The sequence below is a fragment of the Vulpes lagopus genome, chromosome X (genome assembly GCF_018345385.1).
Source record: "Vulpes lagopus strain Blue_001 chromosome X, ASM1834538v1, whole genome shotgun sequence".
Classification (NCBI taxonomy): Eukaryota; Metazoa; Chordata; class Mammalia; order Carnivora; family Canidae; genus Vulpes; species Vulpes lagopus.
In genome coordinates, this window is record NC_054848.1 from 109,127,635 (window position 1) to 109,155,231 (window position 27,597).

The window sequence follows — 27,597 nt, forward strand, 5'->3', positions numbered from 1 at the left end:
ATTATCTTGTTAATAATAGCACCCCTTAAAACTCAAGTCAGAATCTGGCATTATCATCTACATTTTGCAGACACGAATATTGAAATCAACCTCTTAAGAGACTTTCTCTTGCATTAAATAAAGGCTGGAGAATAGTAAAGTAGGACATAAAACTTGAGCTCTCCAGTCCCACTCCAATATGAGGACCATTATAAGACACTCACCTAAGGTTTGATTTCCACTTTTATGGGGTTAGTCCTCATTTGAAAATAATAATCCCAGCAGTAAGCTGTAGATAAGAGAGACTGCGTATGCTAATATGTACATAACTGAGAAATGTAGTTGCATAAAATATGAGGGGTGACTGGCTAATGTTACTTCATTTATTTGATCAACATTTACTGAGGATCTGTTACGTACCTTAGAAATAAATGAAATCAGGGTCATTACCAGTCACCAGTGAAAATGGGTCTCACACTGGGGAGACTTAGGGGATGAATAGAAGGAGAGGAGAGGTGATACTGCCCAATTACGCAGTTTATAAGTGCCAGCGAGGGAACTGGGTTTTAGAAACATGAGAGCCATTGTTCTTGACTCCTCTCTCCCCCTTAACTGAGATATGAATGGACCACTTATGTTATTATTAGCATTATACCCAATCTCCTCCAACCCCTGAATACTGCTGTCAAACCTAAAGATGTTGTCCATCTTCATTCCTACCCTCCCGAGTCTGAGCTTGGACCACTGTGCCATCTTTCTCACTGCTGTCCCAGCCCAGACAGAACTAAAAATGTACATCAGAGCATAGGGCTTCCTACCATACAACCCTCTAAGGGCTTCGTAATGCATGCAAAATGAAGTTCAAGCTCCTCGCCCTCAATGCCTTTGCATGTTGGCCCCTGCCTACATCTTAAGCTGCACCTCATGCCTCTCTAGCCACAGTGTTATTCAATTATTCACATTTATAATTATAGTTGCAATCTCTCTCCTTCTGCCTTGTCCTGTCTCTTCCTTCCCTCTATTCCTCCCATTTCTTTGTCTTCAAGTGTGATGGTCCCTCTGCTTGAAATTCTCTCCCCCTCCCTTTGCCTGCTCAGCTCTTAACTCACTGTCCTGATCTCAGTTAAATGTCCTTTCCTCCGGAAGCCTTCCCTGACCCTTCAGAGCAGAGTTCGCTGCCCTCCTCTGGGTTCGCACAGTGTCCTAGGCTTCTATTACAGCACTGCTCACACTGTGTTTGACCCAATTGGCTACTTCCTGGTCTGTCTTGCCCACTAGACCACCTTTAGTTTGCTCACCTTTGTATCACTGGCACCTAGGATCATGCCTGACATGGAGCTGGTACCCAATACACGTTTGGTGCATGAACAACTGATATGAATGGAGCCATCCCGAAAGTTCTCCGTGGCAACATCTGGGCAGTATTTGTGAATACACACTCACTTTCACACCACTGCTAAAGTCAAAGCTGAAAGCCAACAGATGTAACCTGCAGTCAGAAATGAGTTGTGTCCTGCCTAACCATATCCCCAGCTCTCAAGAATGATATCTGTAACTATCAAGAGTCTTTTGCCTTAATAGAGATTCATGATCTACTAATACTAGCCATATGACTATGTACCTTTGCATGAATAAAGTTGATTAAGAATAAAGTTGATTAAGCTGCCTTCTGCACTGGTAGTGTCTGACTGCTAAACAATCCCTATCCTGGATAGCTAAAAGGTTACCTCTCACTCCTGTTATCAATTTAAAAAAAATCACACTGCAAACACATATATAGATTCTGATCACAGAGCCCACAGTGGACAGAGCTCCAAGGCCTCGGATCCTATGAGCAATAAATAAATAAATAAATAAATAAATAAATAAATAAACAAACAAACAAACATTAGCAACAAACAGGATTTCACTTAAAATCTAATGAGTTTTATTCGTTGGAAAAGATGATATCCTATGGTTTTGTTCACAGTTGGCATTTAAACATGTACATTATGAAGTTATCACTGAGCCTGCTTGAATTCTGAGTTACTTGTCTTTTCATGGATCTCTTCCAATCAAGGAACCTGCTTGTTAATGCACGGAGAAATGGTAGGTTTGATATACTGGAATCAATGGAACGTCCGCTGAATGGAGAGTGGCCTAAGTCAGCATACACAAGGGCTGCCCATGGACTATGCTACTCGCTCCTCTCGAATACTTGACCTCCTTTGGTTGTGTAGGTAAGCCGCGTGTTCTGCGCCTACTGTCCCCACGGTCCAGGACATATCTCTGTCTTCTCATCAACTGGCAAACCCTTACCCATCTTCAGGTGCTGGGTTAAGGTTCTCACTACTACCCCTACCCAACTACGTTAGCTCCCTTTTTGTGAGCTTCCTGACCTCTCCATTGGCCCCGCACAAAGGTACTGCTGCCTCGTCTATTCCTCTCACCATCAGCTCCATGTGTGCAGAACAGGGGCTCTCTCCCTCATCAGTTTCCCCGGAGTCTGGCACGGAGCCTGCCATATGGCTGGTGCTCTCTGAATGGTGTCCAGATTCTCAGGCACGTGTTTCTAAAGTGTTGTCTATCACCTGCAATAAATGCATCTGCACACTCTCGCCCACCAATGGGGAACAGAACATATTAAACATTTTGAGAGGCTTTATTAGAAACCAGAGCCCACTTTTGGAGATTTCTATTTCTGGAAACATACGGAGATGTTAGAAAGGATTCAGAAGATGGCGGGGGGGGGCATGAAAAACAAGGCTTAGGAGCCAAGACATGGAGTGGGAAATCTGTGCCCTGATACAAATTCAGCATTCACACTGCACCTGTACTCACCATCTTGGGAGGTGGTTGAGAGGAGACTGCCCAGGGATGAAGATCAGAGGGGCCTACCCAAACCAAAACTAAAGTCCAGGCTTGGTTATTTCCCCAATACGATGCCAAGAACTCAGCAAATGTTTCTCCCATTCCCCACAAAGGATTGAGAAAAAAAACTTAATTGCCACATATTTAAACCTAATTTGTGCTCCTGAACATAAGCCATGTCTCACACATAAAAGAAACAGAGAAAACAAATAAAAATGTCAAATTGTTCCAAGACTAACTAGGAAGTTTAAATTTTCCAAATGACAGAATGAGTCAAATTTCTGTTCGAACTAGCATTTATTGCATTTTGCTTTGTGGGCTAGGCTCTGTCCGAGGGACTGGGAATCCAGAGAAGAATGACAGCATCAAGAAGTTTACAGTATAGTAGGAGAGACATACAAAGCAAAGAGGAAATGGAAATAAACTGCAAAGAGCACAGGAAGGCATGATCCACTCCAAATGCAGGGATGAAGGGTCTGGAGGCTATCACAGAGGAACTAAATTATTTCTACAAAAAAATGAGACAGAACATGAGAGACTCTGGGAAATGAACTAGGGGTGGTAGAAAGGGAGGTGGGTGGGGGCTGGGGGGTGACTGGGTGATGGGCACTGAGGGAGGCACTTGATGGGATGAGCACTGGGTGTTATTCTATATGTTGGCAAATTGAACCCCAATAAAAAATAAATTTATAAAAAAATCACTGTACAAGAAAACACCATAAACAATAAATAGATCTAATAGGACCAAGGAAAGCCCTATACACTCTTCTCATGGTTCTTAAACTTTCAAGTCATTGGAACTCTCCAGGTCACTGAGGGTTTGGGCTCTTCCTTCACTATATTCACCATGTTATTTTGATGATCTAAGACTAGAGATTGAGAAGACCAACTGAGTATGTTAAAACAACTTCTCGCATCAATTGAAAAAAATAAAGAACCAACACCCATGTTCAAAGCAGCATTATTCACAAAACCAAAGACTGGAAAAACCCAAAGAGGTATGTATCACATTGACTGGGCTATGGGATGCCCACACAGCTGGGTAAAACATTATTTCTGGGTGTATCTAAGAAGGTGTTCCTGGAAAAAAATAGCATCTGAGTCAACAGACTGAGTAAAGAAGATGGCCCTTACTAATGTGGGCAGACATCATACACTACGTTGAGGGCTCCAATAACACAAAAAGGTTGGAGGAGGGCAATCTCTCTCTCCCTCTCTTTCTCTCTATCTATCTATCTATCTATCTCTCTCTCTCTCTCTCTCTCTCCTTCAGCTAGGATGTCCTCCTCTCCTGCCCTCAGATATCAGAGCTCCAGGCTCCCTTCCAACGCCGGGACTTATACCAGCCCCCTCCCTCAGGTCTTCAACTTCAGACTAGGAGCTACACCATCAGACCCCCTGGTTCTCACACCTTCATGCTTGGTGCGAGTTACAGCATCGGCTTTCCTGGTTCTCTACCTTGCAGATGGCAGAGCACGGCACTTCTCAGCCTCAATTACCATGTGAGCCAAATCCTATAGTAAATATCCTCTTATGGATCTGTATCTATCTACCTACCTATCTATATCGATACAGATAGGTATGTATTAGGAGAACCCTAATACAACATGTGATGAAATATTCAGCCTTTACAAGGAAGGAAATTCTGACACATGCTACAACATGGATGAACCTGGGGGACATTATGTCAAGTGAAGTAAGCCAGTCACCAAAAGACAAATACTGTGGGATTCTACTAATACAAGGTCTCTAGCCAAACTCTTAGAACCAGAACATAGAATGGTGGCTGCCAGGGGCTGGGAGAAGGGGCGTTGTGGGGTAGGGGTTGTTATTTAATGTGTATAGAGTTTCAGTTTTGCAAGACGACAAAGCTCCAAAGATAGGTTTCACAACAATGTGAGTATACCTAACGTCACTAAACCATATGCTTAAAAATGGTTAAGAAGGTAAATTTTATATTACGTGTGTTTTACCACAATTAGAAATAAAAGAAAATTTTTTAAAAAAGGAACATGCTATAAAGATACATGGTACAGTGTCATGAACCTCTACTTTAAGAAAAAGTGCTTATGGAATACAAAGGCCCCAAATGTTTAACTCGTGTAGAAATACTCTACTCCTTCTAATGAAAGCTTCTTCATTTAATGCATAGATAGGGAAAAAAATGCAATGCTTCAGTTCTTTCAGTCATGGGTAAGTACAATGAAAGGAGATGAACATACTTTTTAAAAATGTTCTTGCCTTTGTGGGGGGAAAACAATACAAGCAATCTTATTTAGGTCACAGCAGTTACTGTAAACATCCCAAGGAAAGCTTATTAATAACAGCCACCCACAAAGGACCTGGTTTCAACCATGGAATGCCATGGAGTCGTTGGAAGAAGAGAATTTAGAGGAGAGAATTTGCCCAGATTTTAAAAATTAGAATGTTAGCATCTTTTTGATGTTCAATTTGGATTTAGAAACAGCAAATAGGGCCAATATTTTAAATTTGGAATTTGGACTAGATGGTGCCTGAAGGGCCTTCTGGCCATAAATCGCAACAATTGATTGCTGATTTTAAAAATCAGGGAAGCATCCTAAGTATCTATGCCAAGCTTTGATTACTGCTATCAGGTAAAGGATGCCACCTGGCTCAGTCTCTCAGCTTGGGTACAAGGAAATGCACTAAGCTAGGGCCCTACCACTAATGGGCTCTATGACCCTGAACAGGTCACTGCCTCTCTATGAGTTTGATTCCTTCTTCTCCACAATGGGAAAGTTAGATCAAATGGTTTTTATGGTCCCTTTCGATAGCTATAAGCTCTGATTAGGAGTCTGTAAAGGATGTGATGAAGGCTGAAGAACAATCCCAGTGTACATAATACCACTGAACAGCATGCTTAGAAATCATCAAAATGGTACATTTTATGCTGTCCCTTTACTACAATAAAAATTTTTAAATAAACAAATTTTTTCAGGGCATCTGCATGGTGCAGCTGGGTGAGCATCCAACTCTTGGTTACGATCTCATGGGTCATGGGATCGAGCCCTGCATCAGGCTCCATGCTCAGCACAGAGTCTGCTTAAGACTCTCTCACTCTCTCTCTCTCTGTCCCTCTCCCTACTTCTAAAATATATAAATCCTTTTAAAAAATAAAACAAAGAAAGTGTTTCAAAAACAATCTGGGAAGCAAAACCAGCCACTTTGAGCAATAACTTAGAATTGCAGGAAACCCAGGAGGGGGGTTTGGCCTCCTCCAGGCTTGGCGTTTATTTCTTTATTTTTAATCAAGTAATCCTTGGTCCCCAAAGAAATATTCAGATACATGGAAGATGATGCTATTAAAAGAAAACCTTTTCATAAAACAGTAACTCCTTTAATACTGGAACTACCTCCCATTCACCATCTGAGTCCAATCTGCACAAGTAAAGCTTTCATGAACTGAGCCTCACCTGTACACAATAGGGTCAAGAGCCATGCACCCTAGCAAAAATGTCACTCTCACTAGGGCAACTCCTCTCATTTCCTCCAGCCATGGAAACTAAGCAACTCAACTTTTGGCTCAAAGGCAGGAGGACAAGTTTATTATCTTTGGCCAGGTTTTTCAGATCCTAGGGAGATACTCTCTGCACTAAAAATCAATACAAGATTTTCCAAGGTGTTCGGTTTTGTCACTTGTCTGGAGACAATGGCCTCCGAAAAGAGGATGGACTATCTTACTTCCCTTCCTCCCTTTCTGTGCATGCTGCCCTTTAAAGACATGCTCTTTGTTCTGCAAATTCAAAGGTTGCTTTTATGTCCAGTGGGGTGGAGGGAGAAAGCTGTGTGTTTTTTAAATGGTGAAATCTGTCAAAGTCCCAAAGGCTCTTGTGATACAAACCAGGTCATTCTATACAGCCTGAACCCCCAATTCCGTAGGGGAAATAGGAACCATTTTTAACTCAAAGTAACTAGCAGTAGCAGGTGAATGCACTTGATTGGTCATAAGCAAATTATACGGACACCACTTGGGGCCTAGAGGATGAGAAGAGCTTGGGGTGTACCTAGGCCTGACCTAACCCTCACACTCCTACCCGCCCCCACGTCATCTTAGATATAGACAGGAAAGTGGTGGTACCCAAGAAGGGGAGTTCCCTTGTCATGTGCTCTGGACTGGCAGAAGGATATCTGAGAAGTCCCACTCTCACCTCCTTGAGCCCACCCCATAAAGATCCACAGAGGCTCAAGCCACCAGAATGGTCAAACTGAGCATTCACCTCTACCATTCTGAGAGCATCTCCCAAGCTCCCTTCCAGCCCTGCCCTCTCTGGAAGGGTCAAGGCTGTGAAGTTCTCTTCCTTCCTTAGTTTCTCCTACAGAGGAGGCAGTGAGAAGAATTGGAGGTGATACTGTCAAGGAGGAGAGAGAAGAGGAACACAAAGGAGAAAGGAAGGTCCCAAACAGAACATCTGCATGGGCAAGGTGAGCAGGGCTGGGGGAATGTGAGAGGTTAATTAATCCAACCCAGGAGAACACCGAGGACCCGAAGCACACAGTTCATTAACGATGCTGGGCAGACCCGTCAGGGCTCCAACTCACTGAACAGTTGTGGAGATAATGAGGATATAGGTGAGGAGTTGAAAGCTATGGACCCCAATGACACCTAATTTCCAGGGATCCTTTGATGTCTCCAGGATACTGTTTTCCCAACTCACCTGATGATTAAGAATCACCTAGACACTGTTTACAATTTAGATTACCAAGCTCTCTTCCTAAAGTTCTGATTCGGCATGCCAGGAAGAGGGTAGGCAATTTTTTTCTCTAGCAAAACCTATAGGTGATTCTTCAGGCAAGCTTGAGAAACACTGCCCAGAAGCAGTAAGTCCCTAAAACTGACTGTGCCTTAGACTTAACTGATGAGACATAAAAAATATGGGTTCCTAAGCCTCTGCTGGGGGATATATGTGGGAGGAAGTGATGCTGATGCCCAGGCAGGTTCAGGAAGCTCTCCTGTGGTGATCCCTGGACTGAAGATGAATAACCCATGTCTGACTCCCTGCAGGCTGCCCCCTTCGTAGATTGGCCTGGCCAGGGCCACAGTGGCCATGATGGGCACTATAATGGGCACCATTCACTGACATATGACCAACATGGAGTAGAGTGCTTGGTGTAATGATAGTTTGGTTCTTCAAAGTAAACTTGCAAAATTATCAGCTCCATGAAGGCACAGATTGTTATCTGTCTGCTACCTGCTGTATTCTCAGTGTCTACAGCAGTGTCTACAGTACATAGAAAATTCAATAAATATTAAGCAAATTAATGGATGAATTAGTATAACTGAAATCCATTAAGTTGGAGTATGACTGTCAAATGTGTGAATCTATAGATTTGTTTCAGTTGCCAACAAGCCTACTAATAAGAACCCTCTAACTCAAATAATCAATATGGAAATTACTACTATTTTAGTTGTGTATTATCAATATCACCACTGACCAAACCCAATGTTGCTAGCACTGTCTTTGATGTTTTCCATACATTATTTTGTTCCATATTTAAAATAGGCATGTGAGAAAAATATAACTATCTTCCATGTTGGAGAAGCTTAGAAAGATTATTTGCCCAAGATCACACAAAGAGTAAGTACAGGAACTCAGATGTGAACCCAAGTCTCTAAAATCCATGCTTTTAACCATGTAGCCATGTTTACGTGGACGATGGCCTACTGTAAAGTAGAAATTATACCCCACATTAAATTAGTAAGATTAAATCCAGATGGAACGTTGCTGCCATTCTAAGGGCTTTTGGTATGGTCTGGAGTTCCAAAAAAAGAAACCTAAGAAGGATGTTGACCGCTGTGGTTGAGTAACACATTTACTGAACATGTGTATGGCGAAAAGGGCCCTTGAGGAGGTTACAATCTAGTTGGGAAGCTAAAACATAAGCAAGTGAAAAGTTCATCATGAGATTTGTCCAAAGTAGCCCATGGGCACTGTCAGAAGCCCAGTGTTGGGAGGTAAGCAGTTCCTATGGGGAGGGTGGAAGACAGGCTTCCTGGAGGAAGAAGAGGAGAATCAGAAAATGTAGAAATAATAGGTAGAACATTCCAGATCAAGAAACAGTGGGAGCTGGAGCAGAAAAGGCAGTTTGAAGACAATTCATAAGCAATATTTTGTTTATATTATTTTTATTATATGATTATTATCATTATATATGTCCACCGTAGGGAAAATAGAAGATACAAATTTTTGAGAACTATAAATATTCTATAAGCCAACCAACCACTCAGAGATTCCTTTTACTGTCAATTCTTTCAAGATTTACTCTAAGCATATTGCATGTCCATATATTCAGACATATGCATGTTTGTCTACATGCATTTAATTTTATGTTTACAGATTTACCCATGCATATATTATGTATCTTTATATATGCATATTCATATATGCACATTTATAAAATCCTGATAATGTTTGTGGCACCCAGTGAGATTGAGTTCAAGGTGGTACAGAACAACTGTTCACACCCACAGGCACAAAATCACCATCCCTCCCCTTCCTCACCCTCGAGTCCACACCCAGAGTGCATATGCTAAAAAGGATGGCGCCGAAGATTATTTAATAACATAGAAAAGCATTCTAATATGTTATTGAGTGAAAAGAGCAGGTCAAAGTCTATACTGCATGATCCCACCGAGACTCAAAGGTGATTACCCATGTATATGCATGTATTCTAAAATTCAGAGAAAAAAAAGACTGGAAGGACAATCTCAGAAAATTAACCTGGGATTGGAACCCTTGGGTGATACTCTCTTATCTCTGGTTGTAAGATTTTCCAAATTGTCCCCGGTCAACATGCATTATTTTGTAAATCTGAAAAAAAAAAAAAATCAGTGCAATGAAACAGAAGCAAGGTAAAAAGCGCACAAATGAATTCAGATCGGCCCTGAATGTTCTGCTCTAGACTCCTCCTAGGTTTCTGAACAGCTAAAACCGAATTAGCTAGTGAGGATTAGAGGAAGCAAAGCTCTCCGGGTGGCCAAGCCCTGACTTCAAGGCTTTGATGGGGATCTGTCTCCTTGGGCTGCCTTTGAGGCGCAGCGGGTGGGTCTGGGGTAGCGGGAGCCGGGACGCCAGGGGGGCCTGGAGGGCCTGGAAGGGCCCCCCCCCCCACCCAGCCCAGCACCTCGCGCCCTTCGCCCCGCCCGCCGCGCAGCGATCGCGAAACCCTTCCCCCGCCTGCGGGCCGGGCCGGGCGGCCCCTCCCTCCGCAGCGTCCCCGCGCCGGCGGGCCGGGCCGTGGGCACCGGGCAAGTGGGCACAGCCGCCGCCGCCGCCTGGAAGGCGCTTTGTCATGCCCGGCGCTGAGCAGCGCTTCGCCAAGTTTCACCTTCGGTGACACAACTTTTCCGTGTTTCTTTTTTAGGCAGCCGCCACATCACGAGGCTCATGAGCACACCGAGGTCTGTAACAGACCCGCCTGCCAGATCCACGGCGACCGAGGGACGCGGGTGACCCGAGCGCCCAGCGCCACCGTCCTGTCCGGTCCCCGGCTGGTCGGGAAACGAACACTCCCTGGACCTGCAGCGTCGAGCGAGGAGCGGCCGGCCCCGTTGCCCGGAGCCCGGAGAATGGCTCCAGCGTCCTCAGCGCTCCAACGCCGCGCGCAAACGCAAGAGCCCTTGGAAGTCTGAACGGTCCCGACCCCCCCCCGCCCCCCGCAGCCCGAGGGGAGAGGCAAGCAGACACACAGAGAATCAAAGGCAAAGGCAAAATAAGCGGGTCAGTTCACAATACTTTCAAAGTCACGCTTGAAAGAAGATTCTGAAAATATCTATAGGCATGTTCAAGAACTGCACTCAGCCTGCCTTCTTTCGGTTGTTTACTTCTACTTTTAATAGCAAGCTAAATATTTTAAGAACTCGATCTGTTGACTAGCCCCCAGTTCAAGAGCAGTAGAAATGCCACCTCCACAATTTGGAGGGATGTTTGAGCCCTGGGTTTCATGTTTGTTATTCAACTTACCTACAACCATGCGATACACCCTTTACTGCTCATTACAGCCCCTAAACATAGGTTCTGCAGCACAGAGAACTACAGGATTCCGAACTTTGGGAAAACTATAATTAATATGCTCTTTCAAGGCTGTGTCTCCATTAACAAGATATATTTTTGGAGATATTATCTAACTGAAGGCAGCATAAATAGTAGGAATAAATAAATAAAGCTCACACTTTATTTTTCCATTTAAAATGAGTTATATAATAAGTAGTGAAAAGCCTCTTCCATGGAGCTACACTTTAAGGAGTAGATTTCTTCACTCGAGTTAATATAGCTGTCAAGGGAGAAAATTCAGAAATGAGAATTCTCCAATGAGCCCAGTATATGTCCTAAGGAACCCCATTCAGCTAATGAAACCACTGACATCTGTTGACAAGAAAAGGAGGGGGAAGAAAAGGAGAGAGGGAAGCAGAGAGAATGGGGCAGGCTTGAGAAAGAGAAGGAAATGAGACAGATGATTCTGATGAGAGGCAGGCTGAAAGCATATGCCATGTAATAGGGGAAAAAAATAAACAACTGGGAGTTTTACCCAGCAGTGAATTAAGAGGAAGTGGCATCTTTAGAACACAGGTGAAACAAACTCCAAGACACAGTTCTGGAGAAAAGCACCATTATTTTCAAACTGACAGATGCTTAAATCTTACAAGTCACAGTAGTGGCCAATTGAGGGAAGATGTACACAATGAAAAAAAAAAAAGAAAAAGAAAAGAACGTCCAAAGCCAGAGGAAAAGGAAGGGTAACTATAAGGTAGGGCTGAGTTTCTTCTGTCTCTGTGTGCAGAGGCCCAGCATAGTGCCCAGTAGGGAAGAGTCACCCAACAAATGTTCAGAGATTCTTTCAGCTGCAGGAGGACCATAGCCCTAGAGCAGTCATGCATGTATACACAGGCATGCTCTTCCTAACCATGCCCACAGGGGCAAACAGGGAGCAATTTTGTCTTTGTGCAAACCAAGATTAGATAAAGAATCACCTGTGTTGCCTAGGGAGACACTATGACACAGTGGTAAAGAGGTGGATTTGATGGGTGCCTGGGTGGCTTAGTTGGTGAAGTGTCTGACTTGATTTCGGCTCAGGTCACAATCTCAGGCTCCGGGCTGGGGGTGAAGCCTGTTTAAGAGTCTCTCTCTCTCCCTCTGCCCCTCCCTCACCCCCAAAAGACGTGGATTTGAAGTCAGTCAAACTTGGCTCAAACTCTCACTCCACCATCTTGCTAGCTGAGTGACCTTAAGACTGGCCTTAGTCTCTGAGACTTAGTTTTTTCATCTGTCAAATGGGAATACTATTAGTATGTATATCTATCCTTGATAGAACTGTTAGGAAGATCTCAGGAGATAGTTCATGCCAAATCCCTTAGTGCTTAGAAAAACTATTAAGACCCTAACCCAAAGTATTTTCCCAACCAACCTAGATGCCAGAAAGTCAACTAGACATTATCAGTTCCTTTGGGTTAAACCTCTGCCTCCGGCAATCCTTAGTTAAAATGATAATATCCCCAGGCATCTATCAGATTAAACCAAAGTGAGACAGTGACAGAGCCATTCTGTAACTGACAGCTTTCTGATATGACAACAAACTGGAAATGAACATAGAACATAGCATAGGACCAATGAGTTTTGGTACATGTATTCCACAATTATTCATTAATAACTACAATGCCAGTCACAGTGCTAGGTGCAACCCACTATCTATGTGACCTCATAACGCTACATTCTATGTGGAAGCTTCAATTTTCTCATCTCTATAGCTGGTAAACACTAATCACTACTTTGGCTGTCGTGAGGATTAAATGAGATATATGTAAAACTAATAAATGCCTACTGTACAAGTACTCGGTAATTTAGAAGCTACTATACTAATGATAACTATGATGATTATTGTCATTGTTATTAAATGATGAATCGAACATACCCTTGCTTAATGGAATTCCTTACCTTGCCAAGAACATTCAACAAATACTCCTTATGGGCACTCAACAGGGTTTTGTACTGGGGGAGTCCCCAAGAAACCAGAGAAAGGATGAGAAAGGAATCTTCCTGAAAGGAGAGGTGACTGGATGTCAGAAACAAAAAGGGCATACTGCAAGATTCCATTTATATTAAACTCAATAACAGGCAAAACTAAAATATGATGACAAAAATCAAAAGAGAAGCTGCCTTTGAAGAGGGAATAACAAGAGAGGAACATGCGAGAACTCCCTGGGGCGATGGAAATATTTTATATCTTGATTTTGATACTGATTACATGGGTGTAAACATTTGTCAAAATTAATCAAGAGGCACACTTAAGATCTGTGTAAGTTACTGTGTATAATCATCAATTACCCAAAAGGAAATTGGGTTCATTCTAATTTTTTTAATGAACTATTTTCTAATTTGACCTCTGACCAGGCCTGCCTTTCACCAAAAGATATTTTCTTTTTCTTTTTTCCCCAGCCCTCCTGACAGGATCCAGAAAGAAAAGACATGTACACCTGAGAATTCCATTAGGCCAAATAGTGACTGTCCAAACCAGATCTGAGGTCTCCACAGAAAGGTGAGAGCAGGCAGGCCAAGCAAGCAACCCAGGTCACACCAACCCTACTGCACCTCCTAGAATGTCGACCCCAGCCTTACACCAACCAAAGCCAAGGGTGCTGCCAGAGTTCAAAAGAATCAGTGACCCCTGGGTGGCTCAGTGGTTGAGTGTCTGCCTTCAGCCCAGGTCCTGATCCTGGGGTCCCGGGATCAAGTCCAACATCGGGCAATCTGCATGGAGCTTGTTTCTCCCTCTGCTTGTGTCTCTGCCTCTTTCTCTCTGTGTCTCTCATGAATAAATAAATAATATCTTTAAAAAATAAAATAAAAGAATCAACAAGGATACCTACTACCCTCTCTGCCCTTTGCCTCTGGAGAATGTCATTAGCCAATGACACTAAGACCGTTTCCATCTGCAACTCAATGCTAAAAGTAATTTGGAAGGGCAGAGGCAAGCATAGGGCATAAGGACTGCCTTTACTTACAGTAATCTCAACATACAGTCATTGTAATTTGGGTTTCTTGTCTATTACAAACCCAGATTTTTAATAAACTAGTCCCCATTCCCATCGTGCCCCAAGAGCCAAGATTTTCTCTCTTTCCTAATATGAAACTGCCATTTTCAGGAGCAGTGGAAAATACTGCTTTAGAGAAAAAAATAAATGGCCCTCCAATTCAAGGAGAAAATAGATCTGCAGGCTGGCGTGGTGGTCATAATGATCACTATATACTATTGCACGTTCTTTAGGAAATTAATGCATTTACCCAGATATCCACATCCCTAATGAGTGGTTCATCGAGATATGGCATTCACCAAAGTGACAAAACTGCCACAGTAAAAAAAAAAAAACTGTCAAAAATCTGATTCAAGTGAGTTTGTAGAACCAGTATATCACAAACAGATAAGCTATCTTTCAAGTTGATAAGGACCAAGATGAATCCTGTTTCCCAGTACAATGAACCTTAAGTCCACTCCTCAGCCTGTGCTGAGAAATCCTGAGGCTAATGTGTCTTCTAGAGAGGCAAACAGAAATTGGTGACCACAGACAATGATTTACGCAGACGTTTATCTTCCTTACTAAATGCTAAAAGCATGCGTGTTAAGCTTGACCAGGAAAGAGTCAAGTGGGATCCCCTCCACCAGCAGGATTTTAATTCATGGGTTTTTTTCTCCTTGGATCATTTAATCGTGGCAATTATTTTCTATTCCTTTCAAATTTCTCAACTCCAAAAATATAAGCCATAATGAACCAGACACTAGAAAGCCTTTTTATTGGATATATTTGAAGAGCTGCAACACATTCTGGTTGTTCTGTGTTGATTGTAATTCCCAGAATGAGGAGTTGATTTGAACATAAAACAGCACAGCTGCAAAGAGACCTGGAATGTTAACAGCTTCATCTCCCTACTCACTGCCTCACAACTCAGCCCCCCAGCTTACCACCCAAACTGTGACCCCCAATCTGTCCCCTGTTCTGATCCTGTTCTCAGGGCCACCATACATTTCACTGCCCTAGGCATGGGCCTCAACCCCTTCACCCACAGCTCACTTTCTGCTTCTCACCCTGTCCCCAACCCCAAGTCCATTCCCGCCTCCAACCTCACCCACATCTCCACCCCAAGGATGCACCCTAAACGCCTTGAATGGGTTGAACTGTACCCGAAAGAGACTTCAAGGAACACTCAGGAAGGAAGAAGATACAGCAACCCTAACCCATGTCCCAACGTGCTCCTCCTTCTCGCTTCAGCCTCTGTCAATAAAGAAGCTGCACACCACTAGAAATCATAATGAAGAGGACTGGGGGGGGGGCACTGTGCACTCCTCTCCTACACCTATCCCCACAAAAAGACTAACACTTCTGATTCAAGATCGCCTTGGCCACACACTCTCACCAAGGCAGTGACCACTATCCTCAGCATAGAAGAAAACATGGGGTTTATGACACTCTGTAAAACCACTGGTCCATGATGATTTATTCACAAGGTGAAAAAACAAGTCCCTACATGAGTAATAGGTAGGTTATGATTGTTAGTTTTTAGTGAGAAGTCACCAACGTCATGATTTCTTGTGGGTAAAATACCTCTAAACACCTGCTTTGCCTGGCCCAAATCTGAGAGAGACACTTGACAGAAGCTATTACAGTAATCCACCAAGACCAAGATGATCTTTGGGAATGGCATTCGTGGTTCAATACTGGATATGCTGGCTGTGTGACCACAATGCCTTGTCCTTAGGTATGGTTAGAGAGACTGTTGGAAATGGACAGGAAGGGAGCAGAAAATGAGCCATACCCACAAATGCATGCTGGCACCACAATCTATTACAGCAACAGCTGTGCAAGTGGCTGGCTTCTTGGGCTATGCATGGAATTGTCGTCCATCACCGGCAGCCAGCATAAGCCCAGCCTGACGCTATTACAGACCGTCTCACCAAGAGAAGCCACAGCCTACATTACACGGCCTCAAAACTTGCCTGGTTGAGATGGCTCTCCCTAGGCACAAGGTTGAAAACACATACTCAACTTCAAACAGGTAGCTACAAGCCAAATGGTAATTCCAAAAAACGAGAATTGGCTAGCGCTTTTACTCAATCCAGGGATGGTTTGGTTTTATCTGTCAGCAGGCTACACGTTTTCTGAATGCCACATAACACAGTTGCAGTAAACCAGACACAGCCTTAACCGAGTGCTTTACCAACAGAGAACTGCCGAGAAGATTTTATGTGACAAGGTAGAGAAGAGTGAGTCAAAGCTAAGGGACTATCTACTTGAACAAACAAATGTTATGCTTTCTTCTTCCCTGAAATGGAAATAGGTCCTCCTGTTCAGAAGCTGAGTGCAGCTAACTATACACCTATCTGCCAAATTAAAAGTTTATACAAAGCCTAAAGAAATGCACAAAAGGTGATTTGCTACACAAGAAGCCATTTTCATAGTTTCAAACAAAATCAAGATTCCCATCCCACCTCACCCCCCAAGGGGACAGACTATCTCATCTGCCTATGTTACTGAAAAGATTATAAAGGGATCAATGCCCATCACTTCATGAGTTGAAGAAAATGTCATTTAAATACAACTGGCAATTGATGTGTGTGAAAGCCATATTTCGTTCAGCAGCACAAAATAACTTAGTGATTCCCTACTATCTATGCTTTAAGAACTCTAGAAACACTATACTGTATTATAATCTTCTAGGCTGTGGGCATGAACCCCAGATGATGGGGTGGGAGGCTGAATTTAAATGAACAGGAGGCTCTGAAAGCAGATTATGAAATTCATTCAAATAATTGACTTGATTCAACCATTTGTCACACTGTTCAAAATCATATATGTGTATATTCGAAGTATCTATTAAGCGTTCAATTCTATATCCTGCCATGATGCAAAGAGTGTGCTCATGAGTCCCTTAAACTCAAAAAAAATATTAAAAATGATCCAATTGTAGGAAATGTGTAAATAACCAAACCTCTTCATGATATATGGTCAGGAAACTTTATTGGTTAAAATAGAAATAGACCTGGTATCTTTCATCTCTAACATAAAAAGTAGTCTTTAAAATTTGGTCACATAAGGCTTTGAACATACTTGAAAGGAGGAAAAGCTAACTATCACACATTGACTATTTTCAAAATGCTCTAAATTCAACAACCAACAGAGGCAGAAATGGGACTCCCGCTCTCAGCAGCCATAAGATTCCCATCTCCTGGGGAAAGTAAACTCCCTTCTTAAAAGTTGTCTTATAAAATTACTTTAAGTTCTTCTAATTACAACCATAATTCCAAATGCTAATTACATAATTCCTACAGAGAGGTATTCCGTTTCAAATGTGGTGAGTCAACATGATAAAATATTATGACATACGCCTAGTAAAAATTATCATTACCTAGTTACAGAAACCTGTCCTAATGTTTCCAGACTTGTTACTCCATTCTGGACAATCGCAAATTATATTCCTAAAACAGCAACTCACTTCCCATGAATGAATTCGGATTCAGGGTCCTCCCAAAGGTAACCTAAAATAAACGTTAGGTAACCACCTGCTGGAAATCGGGAACTAAAATCCCAGAAACAAATCTCAAGTACTCCCAGATTCAGAAGGGAATCACTGGCCTAGAACAATTTGGCGCTACAATCTTCCACTGCAGTTACCTCTCCAGGCCCTCACGGCAGAACAAAACCTTTCAGCAAATCTGAAGGCATTTTCTCTTAAACCTATGAATGCCTGTTTAAGACAAACTACAATCAGGAAAGCTCTGGAAATGCACACCCAGAGTTCTACTTTCTAAGTGACTGTTTCAATTAATCTGCGCACCTCAGCCAGCAGCTGGGAGTGGGTGGGGTGGAGCCTTGAGCCAGGCCAGTGGCAACACTGACCCTCAGGACCACAGATCTATACCCCCCCCCCAAACTTGCCCGCCTTTCCTCAACGCTTTGCCTAATTGGAAAAGATCCACTCCATTTAGAAACAAGGATAAAGGCCCTGAGCTGAAGACTTTGACAACTTTCAGCGGGGGAGGGCTGGTGCTGCCCTAGAATCTCCCGGGGAAGGGAAGCTCTCAGATGGGGAGAGGCGAGAAGGAGGAGATGAGAAAAAGGAATAGGGACAGGAGTGGGAGGCAAGGGGGCCCCAGAGTGCAGGGAGGAATGAAGGGCTCCGTCAACGAAAGCCGGGGCTCCCTCTGTGCAGCCCCACTTGGGCGGGAGGCGTGGACTCGGCGTGGGTCGCTGCGGTTCAGCGCGCCTGGGGCCCTCGAGCCGGCCCAGCCCACTAGAGCGTCTGCTCTGTGGCCGCCCGACGCTTGACTCTAAGGCACCTGCCGGTTCCCAACTGCTCTAACCACACCCCTCTCTGCGCCTCTCCCCGCACCCGGGTCTCCAAGGATGCGGTCTCCAGTCTGCATTCCGGAGCGACGCCGGGTCCTTCGCAAGGCAAAGGCCAGTGCCGGCGGGGGTCAGAAGGAACCCCCCCTTCCTTCTTCTGAGTTCTCCCCGGGTGTGAGCCCTACTCTGCTGCGCCTCCCCAACCCGCCGGTGGGAGGCCCCAGGCCGAGATGCACACTCCGGGGGACCGGCGGCTGGCGCCCCGGGCCAGGCGGCTGAACCCCAGAGAGGGGAGGGAGGGGACTCTTCTCCCTCCCCGCGGAGGCCCGCTCCCGCTGGGCACTAGTGGCAAGGGGACAACAGCCTTTGTTCTCCCGGGGCTTGGCGAGGCTGCGCTGCCGAGGCGCGGCGCGGGCGGCGCCGGGGCACCGGGATTGCTCACTTTTGCACGCGGCGTGTCGAAGGTTGCAAGCTCCTGCCTTCTGGGGAGGGGGTAGAGAGTTGGGGGAGTAGGTGGTGTGAGGGGAAAAGGAGCGTGGGGGGAGGGGTTTGGCGTCTCGGCCAGGCTCTTTGTTTGCATTGGGGGCGGGGAGAGGGGTTTGAAGGTGGATTGGAGCTTGGGTTTCTGAGAGTGGGGCAGATTCCTGAGTATGTCACCATGTTGCACCCGCGCAGCACACATATGCACACTCGCGCACACGCACACACATGCACTCGCACAGATAGGCGGCCGGCCGGTAGCAGGCAGCGCTGTTCCCGGCGCTCGGGGCTGCAGCAGCTCGGGTCGCCCGCAGCGCCACCACGGTGCGTCCAGAGGGGGAGTGGAAGAGGCTGGAGGCACTCGCGGGGCGACAATTCCACGAGGAAGGAGGGAAAGTGGTGCAACCCCAGGCCCCCCCAGCGGCCAGCCCCCCCACTCCCTTCTCGCCCGGGGTCGCAGAGGTCACGGGCATCTTAGGCTCCAGCAGGAAGGCAGGGAGCCGCCGAAGGGCGGCGCGCACGCGAGCGGGCGAGGGAAACCAAGGGAAGGGAAGCCGGCGGACTGGGCGGGCGGGCTTACCCTTAGAAGCATCTTTCTCCTCTTTGGGCTTGGTCACCTTTCCACTCATAGATCCCAGCTTGCTTGACAAGGGTCGCCCAGGAGACGGAAGTCCTCGCCGAGCGGGCCGGACTTCGGAGAGTGCTTAGGGCGGCAAGTCGCGATCGCGAGCTCCCCTCGGTGTGGCTCGGGGCGGAATCCGCTTTTCCCCACCGCTGCCGCCGCCGCCGCTGCCTACGAGAGAGTGGGGAGGAAAGGAGAGGGGTGAAGGAGGAGCCGCCGCCGCCGCCGCCGCCGCCGCCTCGAGCCCGAGCGGCCGGCCACGGGAGGAGCCGCTCGCCTTGCTCCAGAAGTGAAGAGACAAAGCGGCGCGGCGCTCCCTCCGCGCCCCGCGCCCGCCGCTCCGGCCCGCCCGCCCGCTCGCCCAGGGCCGCGCTCGCAACCCCCGGGGCTGCCGAGAGGTGCGGCCGGTGCTCCGAGCTCCGCCACCGGCCTCCCCGGGCTCCGCGCGGGCCGCTCTCCGGGCCGGCGCGGGCCGCGCGGGGAATCGCCTGGGTGGGCTGCCCGCGCGCCGGCGGGCTCCTTGCCCCCGCCTCTCTCAATCCGCCGCGGGCCGCCAACTCAATCAAAATAAAAACCCGAGGAAGGTTGAAAAAAAAAAATCAAAACAAAGACGAAAATATTCACTTAAAAATAACGAGCCTCCCCGAAAGGGAAATGTTTGAACATGTGATGAGCAACGTGTGAGCCTGTTACACCGCAGAGCCGCGCAGCTCCTCGCCCGCGGAGAATCGAGAGGGGAGGGTCGCCTCTTTCTTTCTGTTTAATCAATTTTCAGGTTGCTGTGATTTTGCCAAAAGGGGGGCCCGAGTGGCTCGCGAACAGAGGAGCGGGAACCGAGGGCCCTTACCTGCTCTCTCCCTACACCCACACCCCCTCGGAGCTCGCCCGCTCCCTCGCTCGCGCTCTGCTCCCCGACAACTCTCCGGTCCCAGAGAGCCGCGATCCAGCCCGCGGCGCGTTCTATATAAACGGCAAGGTGTGGGCACGCGGGGGGCGGGGGCGACGAGGGCGGGGCCCACTTGGAGCCGCCCGCCGCCTGTAGTAAAAGGAGAGCTCGGCAGGGGCGCGCCGACGTCAGCCGCCGGTTGGCAGAGCCCCGGCGAGCCCAGCGGAGAGCGGGCGAGCGTGGCGGCCGGGCGTCCCCGGCCCCTCCTGGGCGGGCAGGGCCCGCGGGCGCCGCCGCAACCGGTTCGCGCCGTCCGCCGCCGGGATCGAAGCCCGTCGCGCCCCCAGCCCCCACCCCGCCCCTCAGCCCCGCTGCTCCCGGCACCTGCGGTCCCCGCAGCGCTGCCCGGGCCCGCGCGAGCCGTCACCTACACTTTGGGGACTCCGCTGTTGGCAACTGCCTGCAGCGAGCGGCGGAATCTCAGTCCGGGAAGTCGGCGACTCGTCGCCTCCGGCCAGCTGCCCAAGTTGAGACAGCCGGGCTCTCCGGGCAGGGAGGAGGGCGCGCTGGGATCCGGGTGTCACTAGGGCAGAGAGTGAAACTGGCCGCGGCGGCTGCCACCTCCCACCCCCACCCCCACCCCCTCACGCAGGCCCCTCCTCCCAGGGCTGATCGCTCTGGTTGGCACGCTGCGCGCGAAGAGTGCCCACCATCCAGGACAGCCAACCCCAAGCAAGGAGAGTGAGGTGGCGCTGGGGGCGAGGGCTGGAGAGGGATCAGTGGGATCGGCGTGTCGCCTAGGGCGCGCTAGCGACAAAACACAGGGAGGGACCCCGAAGATTTCAACTACAAGGAAAACTGCTGGAAAATTGTACAAGGGAGGGGGCGACTGGGGAGGGAGATAGAGCCAAGGAAATGGAAGGGGGGGTACAGAGTAGACAGGAATCAGCCCTGGGGCGATCTGGGGAACCCTGTCCGCGATGGTCCCTTTTTGGGCGCGCGGAGACCCCGGAGCCCGGCTCCCGGTTGAGAGGCTGGGGGTGGGTGGGGGGCGGCCGCTACCGTGCCTTGGTCCTCAGAGCTGTCCATTAACCAGACCCGAGGCTCCTGCCTGGCGGTGGAGACTGGGCAGCGACTCCCACGCAGAAAATCCGTTTCCCCTCGTCCCACCCAACTCCACCCGCTCCTTAATTCGGTTTCGTTAATGGCATTAAACCAGGCAAAGAAATTATATAGATGGATTAGTCCCACTGAATCCCAGGCGGTAACTCAATTACAAGAGCCTGCTGTGGCTTTCAAGACCGGGAGAGTGGGCTGCCTCCCAAGCCGGCCCGGGTCTAAAGGTCAGCAACCCTCTAAACTCAATTTGCAGCCTCCGTCCTCGGGCTGGGAGGAACTCCAGGTCTGTTTTTCCTGTAAATTATATCTAATAATCGGGAGGCTGATGACACAATGTGATTATCCAACCCAAGGTTAGACCATTAATTAATACCAGTACTTTGGGAAAGAAGGAATCTCTCTTCAAATGACCAGAAATCAAAGGGGGTGGAGACTTGGATGAGTTTAGAGGAAAAGGGAAAGAGGGAAAGATGGTATAGAGTCCTTAGAGAGTGAACACCCAATAGTCGGTTACCATGGATTTAGTGCCTACCTTGTGCCAAGCAGCACACTAAAATCTTTACATCATTATCCTAGTTCATCTTCACAACAGCCCTAAGGAGTGTTGGTACTGTTATCTCCATTTTACAAGTGAGAAAACTGAGGCTCAGAGAGGTTAGTTACTTGCCTGGAGGTCACACAGCTGGTAAGTGAGGAAGCCTACACAAAAACAAAAACAAAACAAAAAAACTAGGAGAGCCAGGATAGGAACGAGATGAGTCTGTCATTCTAGACAGTGCTCTTCTATAACACCACATGGTCTCTCAACACTCCTACTAGACTCTTGAAAGGTTGGGGGGGTACATTTTTACTGGACCTGTCTCTGCCAGACCTAAACCCCTAAAACTTTTCAAACTCCCTTAACCCAACACATTCAAATTTGTGTGTGTGTATGTGTGTACACACACATACACACACACACATTTTCTTTGTCCACATACCCCCAATAAGCAACAAGACCTTTTGGGGAAAGGGTCAGTCTCTGTCTTGGGAAATATTAAGCATGACACTTAGGTCTGTCCTGAGTATCTCAGCCTTCCTGCCACATTAACATTTCCAGATTTTCAGGCAAGTTCTCAGCACCGATAAGACTTCCCCCTTCCCCTCCATACCCTAGTACCAATGGCATCTCTAGTAGAGCTGACTTTCCTGGAAGCCAGATGTTACCCTCTTCCTAGAAGAACATTAACTAGTTAACATATGAATAAACCTGGGTTAGTTAAGATGATTCAGATGAGTTGAGATGTCACTTTGGGAGTATTTGAGGAATCTGTCTACCCATGAACACTAAAGTGTGTTTCTTCACCATAAGCTACTCTGCAAAAGAAATAATCAGAGGATAAAGACAACAGACACCACATGCAAAACCAAAACCATGATGTGCGTCTATACGGGGGCAAATCAGTGACATCGTAAGTGTGTGCATTCATGCCAGAGCCCAAGGATTACAAAGTACCAGGATAAGCAATCTCATCTAAACAAAGCTGAAGACCCTACCAGGGAGGTGACAGGCAGCCTCTTTTGTGGAAGCCATGGGGCCTTTCCCCGTTTCAAAGCCCTGTGTTTAAAACGAACAGAATGTTGTTGGTATTGGCTCACAAGAACGCATGCTCCAGTGCCCCCAGGTCACTTGGTAATTTGGGATGGTCAGCTGGAAGAGGATCTGCCATCTGTGTGAGGGCATTCAGGGGGGTAGTCTTTCCCCCACAACCAAATGGAGTAGTCTTTTTTTTAAAGATTTTATTTATTTATTCATAGAGACAGAGGGGGGGGGGAGAAGCAGGCTCCATGTAGGGACCCCGACCTGGGACTCGATCCTGGGTCTCCAGGATCACACCCAGGGTTGCAGGTGGTGCCAAACCGCTATGCCACTGGGGCTGCCCAAAAGGAGTAGTCTTAAAGCATCTAGTGCAGCTCTGTAGCACTTCCCCTTCCCCACCCAGATCCTTCTGCCCCTTCCCTTGGGGTAGAAGGGCCTTCCGCCAACAACCCAGCAATTGGCCCTACTGATCTCTTCACTTCTGGTTGCCTTGTCACTATGGTAACATGGTCTTGTCCCTCCTGTCTCCGCCCACCCTACAAGAGAGAGCGCCACTATAATTGATAAAACACGCGGCACAAGGGTTATCTGGTAGAGCTGAGTAACCTGATCCCGGAATTAAAGCAATATGCCAAAGCAAAATGTCGCATGGCCACACCTCTGAAGAGGCCTGGTTGCTTTCAAGAGTAATGGGCAGAGGCTTGAATCTTTGGAAGGAAAACAGAAAAGGTCCTGAGAGTTTCATTCCCTTGGCCCCATCATCTCTCTGGTGTCTGTTTCATGCCAGTCCCCAAATGCCTCAAGACACCAGCCTCTGGATCCCAGGTTCACTCATCCTCCGGCAGCTCTGAGCAATGTTTCTGGGCAAGATGCCACATGCTTCCGTTGTCTGTGCGGGAGGGTAAGGTTGGGGTGAGTCGGGGCACGGTGGACAGATACACTTAGGGCTTCTTCCTGGCAAGTTGGGACTGACTGAATGTAAAGCCATTGTCATCAGGCACCACCAAATTAGACGCTTTAGTGACAAGACAGCTTCTCCCTGGACCAAATGTGTTTTTCATTCGCAAAAACGCTTAACAGCAGAAAGCTAGTTCAAAAGGAGGCAGCCTGGCAAAAGCTACACTTGCAGCCCGGGTACTTGAGATAAAGAAAGGCCCATCGGGCCAAGATCTAGGAGTTGGAAGTCACTTTCATTTTTTCAGCTCACATCTTAGCGATTTGAACTTTGGTATCCAAAGGCTAGAGCTCTGAAAGGCATTCGTTTCTGATTCAAACCCTACAGTGTTCATCTACATCACCATTTAACATTGCTTTTGATTGGGATCTTGAGTTGTGGATTTCTGTGACAAAAGAGTTAGGTAAGATCATCTCCAAAGATGGTCACTGTGGCAGTTTTAAAACATGGCCACTGGGCCCTACGGCCTCTCCTCTTGACCCTGGGTAGGCCTGTAACTGCTTCAGTCTATAGAGTATGGCAGCAGTGATGCTCTATTACTCTTAGGCTAGGCTATAAAGGGCCATGCAGCTTCAGCCTGGGCCTCTTGGGATGTGTGCTCTGGGGAAAGCCAGCCAGCCAGCCAGCAGCGTGCATGAAATCTGCCGACTGAGACAGGCATGCTGGAGAGCTCACCTCTGGACTCTCGGGCTGACACTGCTAGCTGAGCTCCCAACCGACAGCCAGCATTGACCGCCAGCCAAGCCAGAGACCCATCTTGGGCATCCAGCCCAAACCACCACATGACTGCAGCCCCAGCTGACGTCCGATGGCAACCTGGTGAGAGACCCTTCAGTGGAGAACTGTTCAGTGGAGCCCTTCTCCAACGCCGAGCCCACAAGCTTCCTAGCAAAACTAAATGGATATTTTCAGCTGCTATGTTTTAGCGTAATAAGCTATCCGGAAATAGTAAGTAGAGTAGTGACCAAGAGTTTCTCCTAATCCTATGGCATATGCCACACCACCCTCTGAGGGTAAAGGCCCCTTGAATCCAGGCTGGCCTCATGACTTGTTTTGACCAATAGGATGTGGCCCAAATGATGCTGTGCCAGTTCAAGGCCTAGCATTTAAGAGATGTGGGAGCTCTCCTTTCTCCCGGGGGAGGGGGGAGCCAGGTACCCTATAAGAAGGCAGACACCCTGAGACCTGTGTCATGAGGATACCCAAGCTGGCTATATGGAAAGGCCATCTGAGGAACCCAGCAGATGGCAAGAACAAAGCTCTGACATGTGACCCCAGTCAAGCCATCCCAGCCAGCTTCCAGCCCTGTGAGCTGCGAGGCCCCAGCCTTCATGGAGCGAAGAGCCAGTCTTGCCATGCACTGTCCAAATTCCTGACCCACCGATTTATGTGCATAATGGCTGTTTTAAGCCACTCCGTTCGGGGATAAATTGTTACACACAGCAAGAGATAACTGAAATGAGATTCCTAGAACCATTTTGGGACCAAGTTGTCTCCATTCCTTGGTCTTCTTTTCAGACCAGAATGGGTTTTTAGAGTGGGTGCCAGTTATAAAACAAATGTCAATGATTTATCCAAAAACAGCTTCCTACCAAGACCTTTCCAATCCACATAAATGTGACGTTTCTGCCTCTCTTGAAATTGAGCATTTGGACCATTATGATGTGATGTTGGGCTGGACAAGAATGGACATCTGTAGGGACACCTGGCTGTCTCAGTCAGAGGGCATGTGACTCTTGATCTCAGGGTTGTGACTTTGGACGTAGAAGACTACTAAAACAAGTAAACTTTTAAAAAGGGGAGATAAAATGAACATCTTTAAATGTTTTAGCAGTTTCTTGTCCAGGGAAGAAGGAAACAATGAGATATACCTTGTTCAAGGATTCAGTCTCGCTCCCAAACAAAGAACATCACTGGGCAGCTTTGGTTTCCCACCCAGAATCCCCATCATTCTATAGCATTCAAGAATCTTCTGTGTCAAGGGGAATAGGTAATCAAAGGTGGCCTTTTCCTCACAGCAAGCTCCTGTTTTTCTCTACATCTGAAACAGAGGACCTTGCCATCGTCTCTCCCAGTAAATAACACACAAAAGACTTTGGCTCAACAAGCACCTGAGAAAATGTTCCGCATCACTGGCCATCAGGGAAATACAAATCAAAACCACAAGGAGATACCACCTCACCCCAGTGAGAATGGGGAAAATTAACAAGACAGGAAATGACAAATGTTGGAGAGGATGTGGAGAAAGGGGAACCCTCCTGCACTGTTGGTGGGAATGTGAACTGGTGCAGCCACTCTGGAAAACTGTGTGGAGGTTCCTCAAAGAGTTAAAAAATAGGCCTGCCCTACAACCCAGCAATTGCACTGCTGGGGATTTACCCCAAAGATACAGATGCAGTGAAATGCCGGGACACTTGCACCCCGATGTTTCTAGCAGCAATGTCCACAAGCACCAAACTGTGGAAGGAGCCTCGGTGTCCATCGAAAGATGAATGGATAAAGAAGATGTGGTCTATGTATACAATGGAATATTCCTCAGCCATCAGAAATGACAAATACCCACTATTTGCTTCGACGTGGAGGGACCTGGAGGGTATTATGCTGAGTGAAATAAGTCAGTTGGAGAACGACAAACATTATATGGTCTCATTCATTTGGAGAATATGAAAATTAGTGAAAGAGAATAAAAAGAAAGGAGAGAAAATGAGTGAAAATATCAGTGAGGGTGACAAAACATGAGACACCTAACTCTAGGAAATGAACACGGGGTAGTGGAAGGGGAAGTGGGTGGGGGGTGGGGGTGACTGGGTGATGGGCAATGAGGGGGGCACTTGGTGGGATGAGCACTGGGTGTTATGCTATATGTTGGCAAATTGAACTCCAATTAAAAAAATTTTTAAAAAGACTTTGGCTCTGGTCAATTTCCAGAAGATTTTCAAATCATGCTCTTGCCTCTATTCCAGTGGTTACAGTGGTGATGCCAATGAAAAATATTTCAGATAGAAGGACTGTATTTGTTGAAAACTATTTGGATATGGTAGTAAGTGCTTAGCCCACTTTGATTTGCTCGTATCTAGCATCCTTGAGATTGTATACTCCCAGATGAGAAGGACTGGGTTAAACTCTGCTCAGACGAACTCCTTCCATGCCCACCCTGTGGTAACACAGCACAGAGCACATCAAAGGCATGATAAGCAGCCTCATCATCATAACATCATTTCTTCAATATACTGGGTTTCTTGCTCCATAGTAATATTTATCCAAAGTATGCAACTTTATACTCAAGGCGACCCTGAGTTAGTGACCATGATTACCTCCATTTTCCAGATGAGGAAACAAGCTCTGAAAGGTGAAGATTGCAGGAAAAAGGTACACGCAGGATGAAGACTCAAGTAGCACCTTCTGCTTCCCAAGTCCCCCCTCTTTCCCCTACATGATGCTCCATATTTTGTAAGTGTTATGGAATAATTGGTGCCTCTAAAATTTCTCCAAAGATAAAGCCAAGCATTAGAGCAAGAGCAGAGATCTCAATCGGGGCTTCTTGGGCTTTCATTCACCTTCTACCAGCACCTGCTGCTCTGTGTGGGAGAAACAGGTGTGTGCCATCCAGCTTCCCCTCCCAGGAAGGGCTCGCTGCCCAGCTGTGGGCCACCCCTGGATGTCAGCTCCTTCAGAATCTGCCTCAGCTGCAGAATCCTAACCTCACCTGAGATCACGCCCTTCCTGGGGCAGGCCACATCCAGTGACCGAAAGAGGCCTGGCCATTTAGAACCAA

General features: G+C 47.0%; 1 protein-coding gene across 4 annotated transcripts in view; it reads right to left on the minus strand.

The window, feature by feature from the left end:
• FGF13 (fibroblast growth factor 13) overlaps window positions 1–27,597 on the minus strand; it is a 514,549-nt gene that overhangs the window by 468,832 nt on the left and 18,120 nt on the right. For 2 of the 4 annotated variants that reach the window (XM_041741583.1, XM_041741579.1), the window contains exons 1-2: window positions 20,131–20,262; window positions 19,242–19,454 (exon numbers count right to left, since the gene is read on the minus strand). In XM_041741583.1, coding sequence (XP_041597517.1) covers window positions 19,242–19,290 — 49 coding nt within the window. In that variant the 5' untranslated portion in view covers window positions 19,291–19,454; window positions 20,131–20,262. Of the gene's footprint in view, window positions 1–19,241; window positions 19,455–20,130; window positions 20,263–20,600; window positions 20,766–27,597 lie in introns of those variants that run through there. The other 2 variants (XM_041741580.1, XM_041741581.1) reach the window with 2 other exon arrangements.